This window comes from Cibotium barometz, chromosome 29, assembly GCF_041138505.1.
Source record: "Cibotium barometz isolate CiBa-2024 chromosome 29, ASM4113850v1, whole genome shotgun sequence".
Taxonomy (NCBI): domain Eukaryota; kingdom Viridiplantae; phylum Streptophyta; class Polypodiopsida; order Cyatheales; family Cibotiaceae; genus Cibotium; species Cibotium barometz.
Genome location: NC_141074.1, coordinates 1,530,757 through 1,550,762, shown reverse-complemented (window position 1 = coordinate 1,550,762; position 20,006 = coordinate 1,530,757). Strand labels below are relative to the sequence as shown.

The 20,006-nt window shown below is 46.0% G+C and overlaps 1 protein-coding gene across 1 annotated transcript in view; it reads left to right on the top strand.

Moving 5' to 3' along the window:
* LOC147621722 (uncharacterized) overlaps positions 1 to 14,835 on the top strand; it is a 92,780-nt gene extending 77,945 nt beyond the window's left edge. The window contains exons 3-6 of the mRNA XM_086822758.1: positions 3,692 to 3,882; positions 3,990 to 4,196; positions 13,857 to 13,911; positions 14,009 to 14,835. Coding sequence (XP_086678884.1) covers positions 3,692 to 3,882; positions 3,990 to 4,196; positions 13,857 to 13,911; positions 14,009 to 14,563 — 1,008 coding nt within the window. The 3' untranslated portion in view covers positions 14,564 to 14,835. The remainder of the gene's footprint in view (positions 1 to 3,691; positions 3,883 to 3,989; positions 4,197 to 13,856; positions 13,912 to 14,008) is intronic.
* Positions 14,836 to 20,006: the final 5,171 nt, after the last annotated feature.

Below are 20,006 nucleotides of genomic sequence, written 5' to 3'. Positions count from 1 at the left end.
ACCAAGCCCGTTCCTCTGCGAGTTGTGCGGGCGTGGTCTTAGAACGTTAGTTTCATTACTCGTATTCACACAACTCCAAGTGGAGGGCTGGTCGTATTGACTCATTCGACAAGTCCAGCTTCGACATTCTTCACCGCCGACAAATTCTTGTTTGGGTAATATGTCTTCATATTATGCATTGCATGGATTATCTGGCTAGCAAGCCCTTGGAACTTTGTACACAAATAAAATACTCCAATAATATACTTCAATATTGAGGGGAGGGGTCGGCCCGTTCGTAGCCCCAATGGTTGTGTATTGTGCAGTGTTTTTTTTTTTTTGGGTAGATTGTCTTGAGCATTGATGTATCTTTTAGTGATTGTGTGTATTGTGGCTAGTTCATTTTAGTGTTGACGAGCGTATTGTTCAGAGACGGTGCTCAAGGACGTTCACACGTAGTCGGTTTAGTTTCAGTGGTATTAGAGGAGAAAAAGGGAAGTGAGCCAGGGAGAGTTGGACTTGGGTGCCAGCTTCTAGGAGAAGGGAAAGTGCAAAAAAGTGGAGAAGAATGGAGGAGAGGAGGTGGAGGGGTCCAAATCCCTTGTGCCATGTGGCACAGCTCACCATAATTAATGGTGGGCACCTCCTTTAAGTGTCTACACACTTATGAGGCCTTGTGTGGGTGCCTAACGTTTGGGCTGGCCACACTTTTGACCTTGGGCCTTGGGCACTGAGCCAGTGGCCGGTGCCCAACTTTGCTAAGGTTATTAAACCTTTGCAATAATAAACAAGGGTTAAATGAATACTTACCACCTGTTCACATGCCACAAACATGTCAGAATATAGGACATTCACACGGCTCACAGGTGGGCGTCTCGTGCCCGTGAACTGGACACGTCATAACATGCATTCACACGAAAACAAGTCATGCGAAAACAATTTCAAACAGAGAGAGATGTATGCATATGCATTATGCAATGGAAATCTCTTGTTCATGGAACCTGTAAATAGCAAGTCTTCCCGAGCACGGAACTAGCTCAATGGGAAGCCTAAACTCGGATCCTTGACAGTGGGTTCCATGTCTTGGCCACACTACGGGTGACACGAGGCTTGGCCTCCGGTAGGTGACCCGAGTCCTGGTCTCAGTATGGGCGACACGAAGCTCCCTGGCCTCCCGTACCCTGACACCAAAATAGAAGAAGACCACTTGGGCGGCCAAATGTTGTCAATAGCCTCCCTCAAAGCCTCAACATTAGTTTGCAAGATTGATGTTGGCAACCTGAATGCAGCCAGCTTCGTGACTTGCTCTAGGCCAACCTCCTTGGTGAGATGGGCAAAGACCATTGATATCCACACCCTTGGGCTTGGTTACTGCTAGGTGGAGTTCGACATTGCAGTAGCTTCGGACTGCGTGCTTTAGTCCAGCCCTATTGCGTTGCGTTGCATTTTTCACACGTTGGCAGCACTATTTTGATGTTGCCTCCGACCCTCTTGTTTGGATTATCCGGATTCTTGGTCACAGTCTGTTCTGGTAGCTAGTCTTCTAGAAATTGGAGACCAAGTTGAGTTTGAGTTCCTCTTATCATCCTTAGTCCGATGGGCATACAGAGAGGGTGAATTAGGTTTTGGAGGATATGCTTCGTTCATATGTCTCCAAGAGACCATCATACTGGGAGAGACACATCTTGATGGTTGAGTTTGCCCATAATAGTGTTAAGCATGTAGCGAGTGGTTACAACTTGTTTAGGCTCATGTATGGATACCAACCTAGATCTCTAGTAGCTATGGGACTTCATGGTATTCAGAATGATCCGGCTAGGGATTTCTTGACAAATATGCAGGAGATGCTAGCCAGAGCTTGGGATTCTATCATGAGTGCCCAAGATAGAGCATGGTTTTATGCTGATAGACATCATTCGCTGAGGGAGTTATCCGAGGAAATGCTGGTGTATCTGCGAATACCCAAGAGTTTAGAGCCATTACAAGCGGGGAAGTTTGGGATGTTATCGCCTAGGTACTGTGGTTCTTTCCGGATCCTTACAAAGATTAGAGAGGTAGCCTATAAGCTAGAACTGCCTCAGGATGTGGAAATTCATCTAGTCTTTCATGTCAACAGACTGAAAGAGATGTTGGGAGCTGAGGATAGCATTGTGACTCCTCAGGAGCTTGTTGAGATTGAGGACTTCTCCTATGTTCCACATGAACTAGAAACATTGATTGATTTCAGGGGAAGGCAACTTAGAAATAAGTTGTGATCCCTGAGTATAAAATTAAGTGGAAAGATAGGGCAGAGGAGGACTCGACTTGGGAGAAAGTTGCTAGTTTACGACATAGGTTTCTTGGTTTTCTTGCTTAGATAGATTATGTTTCTAAGAATGGAAACATCTGAGGAGGGGAAGTATGTGATTACTTGGAGCTAATCCTTGGATTAGCAAGCCTAATCTAGCACAGTTAGGGGATCTTGGGATTAGGAGATAGTAGGCAAATACAGAGTGCTAAGGTTCAGAATTAATAAAACTAGGCTACTGGCTATCTATAGTAGGTTAGCTGTTTATATAGCGGCAATCACTATATAAGTTTATTATTGTGTGGCGGTGCACTTTTGATGGGTTTGTGGTTGGACCAGAGTTCCTACTCCTGCCGTGGACATGGCATATCAAATAGATAGTCTTGCTGAGGGCCCCTGTGGGCAAGCATGGGTGGTATGGGACACCAATGTTGACTGTCATGTATCTGTGGAGTGGAATCTTAGCCCCTGTCTCGGGGGTGTCTTGGGGGTGGATCGAATTATTGATCCTATGGTTGGGTGGTGAGCTTGCTTGCACCCCTTTTATTTGGTTTCTCTAATCTTGTGTTGGATTGTGTTTAGGAGATCTTGGTTAGACAGGACTGGGAGGCCTCTTACAATGTTGTTGCCGTTGTGGTTGCCCTGAGGAGAGCTAGAGACATTGCCTGTGGGGCTGCCCCCAAACACAACAGGTATGGAAACACATCCTCTGCCTTATTCATGTCTGTCCAGATTGTCACATGGGGGTTGTAGCTTGGATTGGCGGAGAGGCCTTACTTTACGAGGATGATGGATGAGGCCTCGCATTGAGACTCACCGACATGCGCATCTTTGTGACAATTGCAGCGGCAGTTCCGTTTGTGGCCCTGGACTCTAGAGTTATACCCTAGCTCGTGAGTGATGATGGGAGATGGCGAGCCCGATGCAGTGAGGCCATTGACAGCCTGATTACCCGTCATCCATTCCATTTGGGTGGATCTCATACACACCCTTTGGGACTTTTGAGCGCTTGACCGGTGATTCGCAATGCATGCAACAGTGCCGTGAGGCTTTCTTCTGTGCTTGGACCCTCGGACCCTTCCTATCCAGGGAGAACGGTGGAGTTTCTTGGCACTACCTGCCCCCAGTGTGGCCTTTTCCTCCGCCTCCACCAGTTGTAGCCTCTCTCTGATAGAGCGGCCAGCCAAGGAGGGAGGCCCCCCTTCCTTATCCCTTATGTATATTTGGACTGCTTTTTAGCAGTGTTGTATTGAGCCGTACGGCTAGTTTTTCTTTTATAACTAATAGAAGGATCTTTCTTTGGAAAAAAAAGTCCTTTTGCTGATACAAATGCTTAGCATAAGAGCTCATTTTTTTCTCTGCTACTAGAAATTTTTTAACGGGATTCCATGATGGGCGCTTAGTTTGTGCTGCTTGGATGGACAGGAGCATGTCTTGTATGATCATCCAGGGATCAGGAAAAGGATATTCTACCCTAACAAGCAAAACCCAGTTTTGTGTCCTGTTTGCATCCTGGATGAGGAAAGGTCAATGCGTCCACTTGGTCCAAGCTGCCCTTCATGTCTGTTTCTCTGCATCAAATATGGGGGCAAGACCAGAAATCTTCCTCAAAATGAGTAAGTAAAAACATTTTTCAAAGCATCAATATCATCATCATATAGAGATATCCATCTTCTTTACAAGAAAAATGAATGCTTTTTTAGCTTTTATTTTCTGCTATCAGGTATGTAAGGCAACGCATGGGAAGGAATAAGCTCAAATCATTTGGTCCTTTGATGTGCCAAATGGCCTTGCTGGTACACATTCGTACTGGCAGTTTTTTTTTCAAGGCTTTGGGCATTACACTGCTTTTTATGGCGGGGTTTCCAGGTGACCTAGTGCGCAAAGAGACAAAGTATCGTAATCTGGACTTGCTGCAAAAATATTACAGGTAATTTCTGTTGGCATTTGATTTTTTCTCTAAAGTGAAGGCAGTAACTTATCATTTTCTTAGCATGGAATTCGTGCAATGCTATGAGTGTCTAAAACAATTTATAACCTCATTAAAATTAAGGGTGGCTTCATAACGATAGGGTTTGTCTGGCGGGCCATTGGGTGGTCTCCAAAGCCTGCCCTACCCTTAGGTGCGTTAGCTATTGGATGTGGCAGCTATTTTGCGGTCAGGAGGCTGTTTCTCGAAGCCACTCTAAGAAAACATAAAGACCACTAGAGATTTTTATCTTCAAGACAGAAAGTTGTTCTTTTCTTACAATGAATGTGTGTCAAACAAAAATTTCCTCCACATATTAGCACAAGATTGCTTCTTTTACTCATCCTCTGTTTCCAAGGAGCTTACAATGTGCTTGAGCTGGACCTTCCCCCCTCCACGAGCCTGTTGCCCCCATACCCCCCCTCCCCATCCTCTTGCTGTGCCATCTTCGCCCTTGTCGCCCCCCCTTTTCTGCACGAGCAGGGTTGGTTGCCCGGCACACTAACGTGGCGGTTCTTCCCTGGACAGTATATGTCCGGGAGTCCTTGACACTCACGATACAATGTAACACTTAGAATAGACTTGAATGTAAGCAGAACAATGCACAAGAATACTGTAAACATCACTTGTATTACTTCCAATGAGCTGTTACATGCCCCTCACAGGGGGAAGTAGTGATGCAATGACAAGTGAATGCCAAAGGGCGAGGGATGTTATAGGAGGTGCATAGGGGGAGAAAGGTGTGGCGGCCAAGTGAATAGGGCAGCTATGTGTGTTAGGGGAGGCGAGAGGCGATGATGTGAAAGGAGGTGTGGCATGACAGGGTAAGTAGGGAAGGAAGAGGGGTAGCTGAGGAGGAGGAGGGAAGGGAGGCAAGTAGGAGGATGGAAGGGAGGCGAGTAGTCAAAGAGTGCACAGAGCGGAAGCAAATAAGCACTAGAGTGTGCTGAGTAGAGAGTGCAAGAGAGAGATATGGAGCAACTATGCTGAATATATTGAAGTAATACAGTCCCAAGCAAGAGACAGAAGTAGTCTCATAAGTGAGGGAGCAAAAGATAGACTAGGCAAGATGAAAAAGTGAGAGGCCAGCCCACCTATTTATAGGTGGGGAGAGCTAGCCGACTGGAACTGCAGAAGCTGGCCGACTGGGAAAAAGGCATCTAGGTTGGGAAAAATCCCAGAAAAATATATAAAATAAGGGTGGCCAGCCCACAATCAAGGGCCATGCAAAAGGGACCAAAAGGACACCAGACATGGGTAGATACTGGGGATGAATGTGCTAACACCTCCTCTCAGCACCGGATGCTGAACAAACTCCGAGAAGCCGAAGATGAGGAGCCAAGGAAGCCTGAGAAACCGGCTTGGTGAACAAATCTGCAGCATTCTCCGCTGAAGGACAATACTCCAAACACAAATCTCCAGCAAGAACTTGTTCACGAACATAGTGATACTGTATCTCAATGTGTTTCGTACAAGCATGAAACACAGGGTTCTTGGCGATGGCGATGCAACTCTGATTGTCACACCAAAGAAGAGTAGATCCGGTAGGAGGACAGCCAAGCTCCTCCAATAATCTCCGCAATCAAATCGCCTCACATGCAGCATAACAAACCGCACGATACTCTGCCTGTGTAGAGGAAAGCGCCACAGTAGGCTGCTTTTTACTGCTCCATGAAATGGCTCCAGACCGGAGTGAAAAAACACAACCAGTGGTCGAACGCCGAGTATCTGGATCTCTAGCCCAATCTGGATCAGACCATCTAACAAGAGTGCATCCTTGGCCATAGAAGATGCCAAAGTCGAGAGTGCCACGCAAGTACCGAAGAACTCTAAGAGCACACCGCCAGAGATGCCCACAACCTGAGGGCGTTGCCGGAGGAACAAGGATGGACTAGAGATGGCGGTGATGAAAGGAAAGAAAGGGGCGGAGGGCACAGAAACACAAAGAAGAAGGGGCAAAAAAGAGAGAGAAAAAAAGAAAGAAGAAGAAAAAGAAAAAAGAAAAAGAAAAAAATAAAAAAGAAAAAAAGAGAAAAGAAGAAAAACGAAACAAAAAGAAAAAAGAAGAGAGAAGAAAAAAAAGGGGGGGAGTCGCCGGTGGCGAAGGGCGGGGGGGCGTAGAAAGAAGGCGAAGGGAGGGGGGGCGGTGCAGAAAGAAGGCGAAGGGAGGGGGTCACGGGGGGTGCAGTTGGGCAGGGCATGCGGATAAGAAGAAAAGGGGGGGACGAAGGCGGGCAAGGGCTGTAGTCGGGCAGGGTAGAGGGGGGCTAAGAAGGCGAAGGGCTAGCGAGGAGGGGGGGGGTGTGTGTGCAGGTGGTGGAGCTAAGCAAGGGGGGCGCAGGCAGCGACGTGGAACAGGAGGGGGGGGGTGGGGGGGTGCAGCTCAGTCCTAGACCGCATGTTATTTTTTCTTCCACTTCTACCCTAGGTTCAAGCCATAGCCATTGGTTTTTTTCATTCCCTACCCACCATAGAGCCTCACTTCTTTTCCAAGGAGATTGCAAGAGGCATTGTAGGAGCTTCCTAGGGGCAAGTGCCCAGGTGAGGATGGGCTTCGGTTCCCCTCTTTCTTCGTTTCACTGGGAGCTCATGGAGGGCAGCTTCTGAGCAGCCTTCCATGAGATCATGATTTTTGGATCTATGCCAGAGAGATTGGCGGCAGAAGCCTTGATTCACTTGATCCCCAAGGAGGGAGGCAACATGATGGAGATTCGCCCATGGAGACCTATCATCCTCTTGGGGACAACCTACAAAATCCCAGCCAAAACCATCAGCTGTGTCGATTGCAGCCTTACCTCCAAGATCTGATTCATGGTACACAGGCACGTTTTATCCACGATAGGAGCATCTTGGAGAACATCGTCACCTTCTGGGAGGCAATTGCCACTGTCCATTCATGTCAGTAGGCTCCTCAATTTTGAGAAAGCCTACAACATGGTGGATTGGGGTTTTCTCAAGGGACTACGTGCAGGATGAGCTTCCCGGCCACTTGGGTCCGAGGTATCTCCGCCCTCTACTTGGCATCTCATAGTTATCCAAGGCGCTTGGGGTAAACTGGTTTCCGCTTTCTCGTTCAGTACGCTAGGGATGCCCCCTAGCGCCCTTCCTGTTCCTCTTTGTGGTGGAGGCGATGAATAGTTTTTTTAGCTGCCCAGGACACTGGACTACAGGGTCTCAAGCTTGCTGTTAGATCTCAAGAGGAGCTCCTCTCGATTCAGAGTGCGTACCTGATACAACGGACTACCTCTCGCGAGATGTGGAGAATCTCCAGAGGTTTGCGGATACAATTGAGATCTTTTGCGGGGCCTTAGGAGCACAAATTTGGCACAAGTCATGTGGATTCTGGGTTGGCTCATCCCCTTCCCCGGCTTGGTGACCAATTGAGTCCTTCTAGTGGATTCAGAGGGGTACTCCAGCACGTTATCTTGGCTGCCAGGTTGGGATTGACCTCACCTCAGAGAAGCTGCCTGCCCTCTTCCTTCTTAGCATTTGGAAGAAGCTTCTTTACTGGAGCACGATCAAGCTCTCACTCGCTCGTGGAGTACAAGTGGTGACAAACCATGTCCTCGCCACCATGTGGGACATCACCTCTTGATGGGCCTTCTCCAAGGTGTGTATTAGTTGGGTACAACGGTTGATCCACAACTTCCTTTGGGTTGGCAGTGATAGTAGGCTGGCACGGGCCAAGGTGGTCTGGAGAGTCATCATTCAGCTTCGCCACAGAGGCAGCCTGGGCATTATAGATCCTTCTATGTAGTGGTGAGTCTCGTAAGGACTTTCTCATGGTCCGCATCTCTGCCCACACTCCAGTTCTTGGTGGTCCCCTTGGTCCCCTAGCTCGAGATGGAACTTCACAGAGATGAAGACCTATAGCCTTAGCCCTCTCAGATGAAGACCTATAGCCTTAGCCTTAGCCTTCCTATTGGCATATATGCTATGAGCTATGCCACATATGCTATGAGTAGTGCCACATGTGAAAATGGGCTAACCAAGGGCACTTTTCTCCCTTTGGGTTTTCCCCCTTGGATATTAGGTGTGAAAGGACACCACATATTTTGTATTTTGATATTGTGGAGTCAACTTACTCACTGCACACATTTGTATCCATCTTTCTTTGAGCATCAATCACCATCTCTCTCTCTTGAGAGAGCTTGCTGCTGTGTACTTCTCTGTGTGTCTGTTTTTGTGAAATCCTAACCCAACAGTGGTATCAGAGCTGGGCTGCCCCCCCTTCTTCACGCGGAGTTCTGTCCGCCGGAGATTTCCGTGAGCTGTCACGCAGTTCCGTCACTGCTTGCGTTCCGTCCGGCGCCTGCCTTTCCGTCCACTGTGGCCTCCGCCACTCACCTCAGCCGCTTCTCGCTTGTTTGCACCACCAACTCAGGCGGCACTAGCAGCTGGGAGGGCTCCACCACTGCCTTGCCCATGGGCAACACTCACACCAGAGGAGGCGGCCACAAGCAAAGCTCAGCCCCACTCTGGGCTTACGTGGCAGAGGGCAATTTCCCACAAGATTTGGGGCTTCATCCGGCCGGCACCTTCACCGTCCGACTCCGATGCCGTCCCAGATCCGTTCCACAAGCTCTTCTCGCCGTCGCCGTCTTTGCACACTTCGATGCTTGCGCCTTTCCCGTCGACGCTGTGCTCGCCTGTGCTTGTCCCGTTGCTGTCGCGGCCTTTTGTACTCTTGCCATCAGAGCCCCGCTCTCGCCGTCTGCTGCAGCTGCAGTCCCACGGCTGCAGCTCCCGTTGCCTATAGCTACCGAGTCCTGCACAGTCAATGTTGCCGGCTCCAAGGTGTAGTCGCCCTACCCGTCTGCACGCTACCGGCTCTCCCACGCCGCCTGTTCCTCATCAGGTCCCGCGTGCGCAGCTCAAGATTCGCTCACTGTTGCCCGTGCATCTCCTCGGAGGTTCCGTCTCAAAGGACACCAACACTTGCAAAATCAGGGTTCTATCTAATCAGGTAATTGTTTTTATTTTTGGGGTTCCCTTCAAGGGGCTTTTGTGCATAGCTTGCTTTATTGCAAACATAAGGTGCAGGCAACAGTGCAGGGCAACATTAAGTTGCAGGACATAGAGAAAATTCGGGGATTTTTCAAAATTTGTGCTTAATTGCACAATTGCAGTTGTAGGACACATAATTTTAGGGCTTTTTAAAAATCAGTGCTTAATTGCACAATTAAAGCTCATTAGTACACAGATTTTTGGGGCTTTTGTAAATTATGTGCAATTGACACATAAATCAGCCCATTGGTGCTCAAAAATTTGGGGATTTTCAGCATTGTTTATTTGCAGCCTTGTGTTTGGGGCGATACAGTGGTTGCCTGGCATTGCACTCTGGTGCGTTTGGGATTTTGCATGCAGGTGCTTTTTACAGCATATTTGGTTGCACATGTTTGCATCTCTCTTGCAAGAGATTTCAGCACATGGCTGGAAATATGACCGATATATTCGGGGTTTTGTTCCAAGAGGACAAATTGGATGGTAGTAATTACTCCCTAAGGAGTTTCATGGTCTGAAATCTACTTGTGGCCAAAGGATTATGGGGTTATCTGTCAAGTCTTCGAAGATGTACGCCCTATTGACATAGCACCTAACACGCCTGGCCGTGGTGCTCAACAAGCAGCAGTACCCACTCCTCCCTCATAGGAGCAGAAGAGATGGGATACTCGAGATGCCCAAGCAATGGCTTTGATTGCTTTGTCAATAAAGCAATCAATCATACTGCATATTTGGTCTTGGAGGACCTTATGGCGAGCTTGGGATGTACTTGAAACCATGTATCAGGCAAAGAATGAGGCCAAGGTTGCATTTCTCAAGAAAGAGCTTGAGAACTTGGACATGAATGAAGGTGATAGTATGGCTGATCATCTTACGAAGATCCAAGATCTTTGGGAGTAGCTGCTCAATATTGATGAGGTCATTTCCAAAAAGGAGTTGGTTTCCAGGACACTATCATCTTTGCTAGAAACCTACTTGAACTTCCACACATCGCTCACTCTATCTATGTGGGGAAACCTGAACCAATCTTGTTTGAAGAGTTGGTTGGTCTGTTATTACAGGAGGAGTAGAATCGGAAGAATAAATCTTCCAGCATGCGTGGTAGTGATGGGGCTTTTGCTGCCTAAGACAAAGGCAAGGGAAAAGCCAAACACAGTTTTCAGCCAAAGGTTGATTCGGGATAGCCTTCACAAAAGGCTAAAAATGATGCAAGCCCAAGAAAAAGGACAAATCTCACTACTGCAAGAAGCCAGGTCATTACTTGAATGAGTGCAGGAAAAGGCTTGCAAAGGAGAAGAAAAAAGAAAGCGGCATGGCTGTAGATTCTTCTTTATCACCTGCAGGGAAAGATGATGCATCAGTAAATCTCGTGCAAGATGAGTGGACTTTCATAACTGCAAGGATGAGTGGACTTTCATTACTTGCAGTTATGATGCATCATTAGAGCATGTATCTCAGTGTCAATGAAAGACACGACACATGGCACTTTAACAGTGGTGCTTCTAAACACATTACCTCACAGAGTGATTTATTTAAGAAGCTTATGGCTGCCCTGAAGGCAACCGGGTAACATGTGCAAACAATTCTTCTTATCTAGTTCAGGGTGTTGGTGAGGTGATCCTCACAACAGCAGATGGTGCAGACTTATGTCTTCGAGATGTATTGTATATGCTAGGGATTAAGAACAACTTGTTGTCCGTCTCCTCTTTTGCTAAAAGAGGATATGCAATCAACTTTGAGGACGACAGATGCACAATGAAAGACCGTGAAGGTGCCTATGCATTGGTCACTTCTGGCACATTGTACCATGGGTTATATCAGCTTGACAGGTTTGACAGGAGAGAGCATGATGCTCATGTGGTTACCTCTCTTACACCTACCATGCATGAGGCAGAATTGTGACATGCCAGGTTTGGGCATGTGAATTATGGTGTATATTGGACATCTGCAGATGTAGTGCTCCTCTGTCTCTACCTCCCTAGCAGTGGTACACATTTGACAGATCCTATGCTCCTCCTGTATGCCCTTGTATCTCCCTGTCTCTATCCTCAGCGAGTGATGAGACTCGGATCTGGCCAAACTCATCCTCATGGCATGTGACATGTGTCTTTGCAGGTAGTGTGGCCGCTGTATGAATCCATTTGGTGTGAGCTTGAGAAAATGCTCACTGTAGAACCGAGATTTGCTCCCGAGGGTCTAGCCATATAATACGGATGTCTAATTGAGTGAGGTCTATGCAGATGAGACGGTTGATCTCCTGGTGCGTGAGGGGCAAGCAGGGGGGCGTCGAGGCTATACTGGAAAGGTGGTAGACCATTAATGCTTAGGGAGTGTGAGGCGAACCATCACCTGGCACGAGCATGCCATGAACAAACTGCTCCCTATGTCTCTAGTCTCATTGAGGACTCTATGGCTAATCTGGGGAGGTGGTCTCTCTACCAAGTGCGTATACCTGGTGTAAGTATATCACTGTCTGGAAAAGGGCATCCACTACCAAAGGGGCAGCTCCAAACTCTGCTCTGAGGATCTCATGTGGTACCGATGCTTTGCTCCGGATCATCCTGGACGACATCAAGATCTGTATCCTCTCTAAATTTTGCCAGTCTTCTTGCCGTAAATCTGGTCGCCAAAAAGCTATCCCCAAGATACTGCGGGAGTGACCAAGGTATCAACGAGCCACATCTTTGTGCTTGGTTCCTGGAAGTGGGCCTGGAAACATTGCCTCTCGAGCCTAGCCAAAGCTGCATGCCCTCGGGCCATCCATGTCTGTGCTGCTGGCCTCATTGTGAAGATCGGTCCTGAGAAAGTAATGCCCAGATATAGGTGTGATCAGAGTATCTCCACCATATGTAAACCGATTTCTCTTTGCTGCTGCCCTAGATGTGTTGAAAATTATAACTTTGGTTTTTCCCAGGTTGACGTTGAGGTCATACTCCTCACAAAAAGCCCCCAAAGCATCCAAATGTCTTTGCGGCCCTCCTTTGAATCTGAAATTAGGACAATGTCATCCGCATAGAGGACTAGTGTATCAGACAGTGTAAATCCAGCCCCTCCCAATTTGTCAATGAAGTTTTCAATCTCATCAACATAGAGTCCAAAGAGAGTGGGTGATAATGGGCATCCTTGTTTCACCCCAATAGTACTCCTGATCTCCTCTGACATACCTCCAGGTGCCTGTACTCTCCTTGCCACCGATTCATGTAGTGCTATACTCCCCATATTACATCCGCTGGGATCTCAAGCTCCTGGAGTCTCCTGAAAAGACGAGCCCTTGGGATACTATCAAAAGCTTTGCGGAAAACCTGTCTTCCCTTATGCTTGGCTTCCTCAATAGTGGCTCTCAGTGAAGATGTGATTTAAGGTGGAGGACCTCCTGAACTCCGCCTGTTCCTTGGCTCGTTGGGCATGTCTCTCTACATGATTGCTGATTTCTGCTTCTAGGACTGAACCAAAAAGCTTGGCTAGGATGTGCCCTATCATGTTAGTACGGTAGTTGTTTGTTTTGAGGGTATCCCCGGCTTTGTGGATGGGAAAAGATTGTGTTGGTAGCCCAAGAAGGGGGTAGGCCTTCACATATGGCAGTGTTGAAAAGCTCAGCGAAGAAGGGTGCAAGGGTATCACATGCATGTATGATGTGTTCAGCTTGGAGACCCTCATGGTCCCTGGCCTTCCCACTCTTAAGCTTATGCATGGCCCTTGTGACATCGGCCACTGTGAAGAGCGAAGATCTGGCTGGCTGGGGGATCTGTGACGTGTCAAAGGTGGGCTGATCTGGGGCATCATAGAGCCCTTGGGCATACCTGTGCCATGTGACTGAGTCGGTGATGGGGGTAGGGGGCCTCCTTTCCTCTAGCATCCGCCATGCCTCAGAGCTGTCTGCACTCAAAAAACACCTGTAGAACTCCTCCCTCTCGGCCAAGAATTCCCGCTTCTTTCGCGTGGTAAATCACCGTGTGCTTGTTGTGCTGTGAGGATGCCCCTTGCTTGGTCTTGGCGAAGCTGCACACGGTAGGCTTTGCACTCCTGATCATACCAGCTGTTTTGGGGTATGGATCCAATAGAGGCTTGGTTTTGCTGACGGGTGGTGCACAGGTAGGTGGCTTGAGCTCACAGGTGATGGATCAACTTTTGAAGGCTTTTGGGAGAACCAATAACCTTGTGAGGGTGAGTTTTTCACCTCCAGTGGTGGGTGGGTATGTGATTGTGTGATCATTTGTGGCAAATGATCCAGTACACTGAAATTCTACACTTTGAATGTTTTCATCTCTCCGTTGTAATTGCATAGTGCAAAGGAGGTAGCTCTTTGTCATTCCAAGCTCGACCCATCTTTGATCCCTAGTGCAGTGTTTATGGTATTGTGATTATGGTTTTTGATATTTCATGCTTAAGTGTGATTGACTAACTGAATGGTTAATCGTCCCAAGATACATGCTCCTCGTTATAGGCTCTCCACTAAATTCAAACTCTAGCTGTGTCCTTGGTGTGACACGTGCACTCAAAAGTAGGAGCTGATGCATGTGACAGTATATTGCTGACAATGTTTTGATAAGGAAGGCGCCTTCTCTCTTGTATGATGTTCTATGTGAAAAAACTTACGTTCCTTTTCCATGTTGATAGGTCAGATGAGGAGGCGGAAGGGGATCTGTTATTTCATGCGTCCTTTTATCCACAGGTAAGAGCATATGATATACTCAACCGCAAAGCCTGAATGTGACTTTTTTTCTACAGATTTTGGGTGTGTGCATGATACCCTTTCTGTTTTTGTTCAGGCTCTCATGGCATCACCAGCGTTGCCAGGCAAATTGACAACAGGAGGGGGCAAAGCCAGTGGGAAGAAGCAACCACCTCCACTTAGAAGCAAGCCTGACGGCTCTCAGAATGTGGCACATTTTGGCGTACCTCCAAGTACCCTCTTTCCAAGCCCTGCCTTTCCTCCTCTTGCAGGTTTTGGGCCTTGTCCTCAGCCACCAGCTGGGGCTGCTTCTGGTGCAGCTTTGATTAGTGTGGCTACCTCGGGGCTGCCACCACCTTATGGCTTTCTACCTGCGTACCATGTTCAGTGTCCTGCTGCGGGAGGGTTTTCTCCAATGCTTCTGTGGCCGCCACTGAGTTCGTTTCCCCCTGGCCCTTTTTCTTCACCCTCTTATCAAGAAGCATTCTTCCATGCCAGTCAGTATGGCTCAGCTACGTATTACGACGCTCCATTGCAATTACCATCATCAGCTCCTCCCAGCATGAATGAACATTCTGAAAAGAAAGGGGATGACTTAGAAGAAGACGATAGCCACTCTGGGAGTAGTTCCAGTGAAGCTAGCCGCCAATAGAATTCGAAAACTATTGTACACGTACAACCAAGGATTGTGCTGGGCTTTAGATGCCCGCATGAAGAATTATTGGAAGCCTCCTTATATAACAGACTTTTGAATGACACACACAGGGTGAGGGTCATCACCCCCCCATACATGGCATATGATAGAAAATCAGTGTTCACAACCTCAACCAAATTTTGTTCGCACCCCATTTTTGAACAAGACCCTTGGTTAATATTGGAATGGTAGAAAATATGCACTTTCAAAAGAGTAGTTTACTTTGGCATATCATCTCCTATGGTTGGTTTTTTTCCTCTTCTTTCCGGACTACATTCCAAAGAGTGGTTTACTTTAGCATCATCTACTATGGTTGGTTGTTTTTTTCTTTTTGGACTGCAATAATTATTTTTATACTATATTAGTATCGGGCTCTAACCCAAGACCTATACATCCACAAGCTGCCTGAGGATGTTACCACTCGGGCTAGAGCCCACTTACTACTACGGTTCCTTAGTATTATGTTATTTGTACATTGTGACATTGCTCCTGTTTCTTTATAATAGCATTCTCTTCTGTCAAAGATGGAGAGTCAAAGAGAAATCTTCCATTATTACTCCACTAATAATTATCAAAGATTGAAGGAGGAAGACTCCCAAAACCTATGGTGAATGGCACACTCAAAGATATTACAAAATGATAAATTTTTATATGCTTGTGCTGATAGAGCTCAGATAAGTAGAAAGGGATTGTATGTTATTTATTCCATTATAAGAGATGCCTTACATTCTAAATATCTACAGATTAATTTATTTGGTGAGCATTTCGTGATGAGCTTTGGTTCCATGGGTTTTGCTTACGTGGACTACTCTGATGGTGACAGTTTGGCATGTGCATGTTAACATGTGATGCGTATGTGTGACATGGCATGGACATACATGCATCATGGACACACATGCTATTATGGACATACATGCTATCATGAGCAACATAGTATCGTCCATGGTTGAGTTCATATGGTGTTTATGGTTCATATAGCACATACACTTCATTTGGATGGCCTCTAAATGAAAATTATGTACTTAGTATAGTCCATGGTTGGATCCACATTGTCTTTATGTTTCATATAGGGTGGCAATAGGTTGCATGTGATCTTTATGTGGTTAGCTTTGTCCTCGTGTGGTCTATATATTGTCAATACACCACGCATATAGTCCGGTTATATGTGATCTTGATATGATTGGTCCCCCTTGAGATATGCTCTTTTCAGTCCATGTGATGTGTGTCGGGCGGAATGCGCTCTATGTGATGTGTGTGCTTGGATCTCTCGTGGTGTGCTCATCATGGTCCATGTGGGCTATACATGGTGAAAAACGGATTGTTTTGAGATCTTTACATCGTTTTGGCATTATCCAGTATGGTCAAAATGATCCTCATATAGTCAGAACAAACTTCTTAAGATGTTTGTATGCTCGGTGTCATCCTAGTGTACCATGTATGGTCCATATGGTTCATGTGGCCTATACGGTCGATATGGTCCGTGTGGGGTGTACATCATGATGGGCTACTTGAGATCTTTACATGCTTAGTATCATCGTGGCATAGCCAATATGGTTGGAATGGGATGCATTTGACTTAATAATTCCCTATGTGGTCTGGTGTGTGGTATGTATGGTCTAAGTGGAGATCACATGTGCATGGTGGGGCTATTTATTCCTTGTGAATTGCATGGCCTACATGATCTGTATATTTCTCCATATGTGGCCGTAAATGTGTTTTGTAATTGGTCAATGTACATGCTATGAATGGGATTTACGCATTGACTGTATGGTCCATATGGTTTGTACATTGTTGGAATGGGTTGCATGTAATATTTATGTGGTGGTATTTTTCTTAACTCCTGGGCATTTCGTACTAGCATCAAGATCGAGATTGCAGAGTAATCATTCAAGACGAACACCAAATTTCTTATGGTTTTGCTTCGATCTCTCCAGATCAGCTCCAAACCTTGAGTTTACTTTTGAACCACCTTGTTCAGCTCTAAACTGAATATCCATGTCAAGAGACTCCTCCTCTGATCACTCGAACATTTGATGTTCCATACCATATCCAATGATTAAGACTATTATGACACAAAAAGTGAAACTTTTTTCTTTTGGTTGAATGATTCCACATCTTCATAACGCAAAATATCGCCATTTGTATAATGCACAATTATTTTAACCATGTGTTCACTATTTAGGAGATTAAAAATAAATCTTTAAATTCTACAATACTTGTTCTAGAGTATACTCGTAGAATTAATCCGATAAACCTTGGGATACGTGTAACTGGTGGATTGCAAATTTTTATGGAGTTAGAACATGAAAACAAGGAAATTCATAGCTGATATTTCCCAAGATGACATAACACGTCATATACACCCCCAATTGTTGAACAAATGGAACATAACCCTATTCCACATAAGCTAGAGTAACTACGTACTCAAACTTAAACACGGTGAATGGCAAACAATAAATGCCCTTATACTTGGGTTTTAAACAGTCAAAGTCTTCTAATTCATGTTTGGGATTACTACAAACCCCATTGACTCCGAGCATGGGAATTTACGAATCCCAAAGCTTAAGATCACTACATATCTTTAAAGCTATTTGATATTTGTTAACAAGGTAGGAAAAAAGCTTTTCGCACTTCCTCTTCCCATAAATTGGGTCAAAATCCGACCTAGACATCTTTGCAACAATAAAAGGTGTCCTCGCACTGAGTCAATATTCAAATCTGAATATAATTCACAATTTATCTTGTGAAAAATAAATTGTTTGCATGTGAGAATCCACACACAAGGGCATGCGTCTCTATGGACTATGCAAACAACGCACCAGCTCTGTTAATTACACAACACTTCGGTTGTTCAACACCCAAAGATGCTTTCTTGTCAACCTTTGACAAGAATAGTGGACCTAGTTTGGTTTCGGTCGCGCTACGGTGAATTTTAAAGCAATGTAAAACATGCTTTAGTTGGGTCAAACACTATCTTAACAAACTAGTCAAGATAGATAAACTCATTGGAGAACCCTCTCCAAAAAGATATGATTAGACTACACAGGTACATTCCTCCGGCCCTACAAACCAAAGCCAACAAACAAGTGGGTTGATATCCATCCACTTGGGTAGAGGAGATTGACATCCGTGTGCGCCAACATAAAAAGATGGTGGAGCCCTGAAACTCCTCTAATAACTCATAAAAGTTTTAAAACTTAAAAATCACTAACCTCACAGCTCCAAGTTGGCTTTCGGAGTACTCACTGAACACCAAAGAGCAATGGTATCTCCGCAAATGGTTCAGCTTAAACAGGACAACTTGTTGATGTATGCCCAATGCAATCGTGTGAACACATGTTTGTGAAAACAATATTCACAAACATAAACATAGAGAACTGGTAATCAACATACTATGATGCATGAAATACCACAAGCCTAATGGCATCACATACATATACATAGCCCACTATTGTGTTATTTCAGACCTTGCATACATCAATGTCATTTGCACCTGGTTGATCTACCGCGGATATAACCAGTTAAACAATCATGAATCAAAAAGTCCCTTCGCAGCACGAATGTTTGGTGGCACATGAAGCTGTTTTTCATGAGTCTACCTCTTAATTAGGAGGGCGTTGATGGGTATGCTCGCCACCGCATGAGCTCCCCTTCTTTTTACATCATCCACCATGGTCTCCTCCTGTGTGTGGTCATCGTCACACGATGACGAGATTGATCCCAGCTTCCATTTCTCCACCTCTTTACCAGCAACAATAGCTAAAATCGTCGCTGCTGCTGCTAGGACAGTGACCACAGCTACGTCATGTAAGTTACCATCTCTTCTTGTTGATGATTTTAGAAGAGCGACCAGCTGGATAGAGCCTTCCTCGATCGCCACCTGCAGCCCGCATTGAATTGGTGATCACCGCAGGTGGGCACAGTTGATTGTGTGATCATCGATCCTGTTCACCCTCAGCAGCTCTTCTTGTGGAAGAGCGCGTGCTTGGCATTGGCGCCATCCATTGTGGTGTGGTTGAATGGTGGCGGACGGCTTCTCCTTTCTCTCGCTACCCCGGATCTCACACCTACACTTCCTCTTGTATGGCCAGCGCCTATAATTAACTGGTGGCAAAGCTATCTTTGAGAGTACGACATTATGTCTGGCCTCTCCATTCTCAAAATGCCATCATCGATTAATTCTTGTGCGATAGATTTCATCCCTGACTGCTGTGATCAAGCTTCACCCGAGCAACTCGATATCTCCAAAATTCAAGAAATATTCCAAAACAACCTAGGAACCTTCTTGAGAGTTACGACCTTAGAACGGACCATTTGGCTCTCTCTACTAAAGCAAAAAGGCAGGCATGGCTAAGCATACATGCATGAGAGAGCTAATATCCTATACTACCTTGTTACGGCTTCACTGTAGTTCTCCCACACACAGCCTGCACAGGAGAAATTCGAGAGAGAAGGAATCATTCAAAAAACTAAAATAAGAAATTGAGATTGTCCTTATCTCTTCCGGAAGCCCAATCACGCGGAGGAGGGAGTGGTCAATCCAACCATGCTCAGATACCAATGTCACATCCCCTATAGTCTCCATAGCTAAGAAGGTCTCAAGCTCTAGTCACCACCCAACTATAAAGGGTAAGATTGGTGTGGTTACACACACCTCCCACTAATATGTGGCCTACCATCCAAATTAGCCCGACCATCCGACCGTTCGGCCAATCGACATTCTAGCTATATAGCTAGCCAGTGCTTCGACTGAGGTATGCTCATCCCTAGACCCGTGATGCACTTGTCGTCCGCACTCTGGCATTCGGCCTCCACATCCGGTCGAGCTCTCACATGCCATTACAGGCTACGTGATAGGTGCAAATCATTACCGGCACTAACATTGGGAAATAGGGTCTTCATTCCGAGGATAACTTTCATTCCAAGTACATTGTAGCCTCATTCGATATGAGACGAAGGCAGTTCCCTATTTGACTTGCATTTGGCATGATAATAAACAAATCAAGGCCATATGATGCCTCTTTTAGGATTACACTTGGAAACTCTAGTGCTTAGGCATGGGCAATTATATGTTGCTTTCTCACATGTGCGATCATCGAATGATTGCAAGGTATTTCTTCAAGATACTGCTTGTGAGACCAATGTGACTGGTCTAGAGATGATTTATACTACTAATGTTATTTAAGAGCATGGGTGTGGGTATGCAGTTAAGAGCAGGGATGTTAGCACACTTTTTTGCAGCTTGAAAGCTTGTGGTAGTGAAGGAGGTTGACTTGCTTACCCCAATGCACGTAGTTGTTGAGCCACCTGGGTGCTCTTGTAGGTTTGAGACACAATTTCAGCATTGTTGATGGTGTGTTGCTATTGGAGATGAGATTTTTGCTTGATTTTGTAGGTCTAT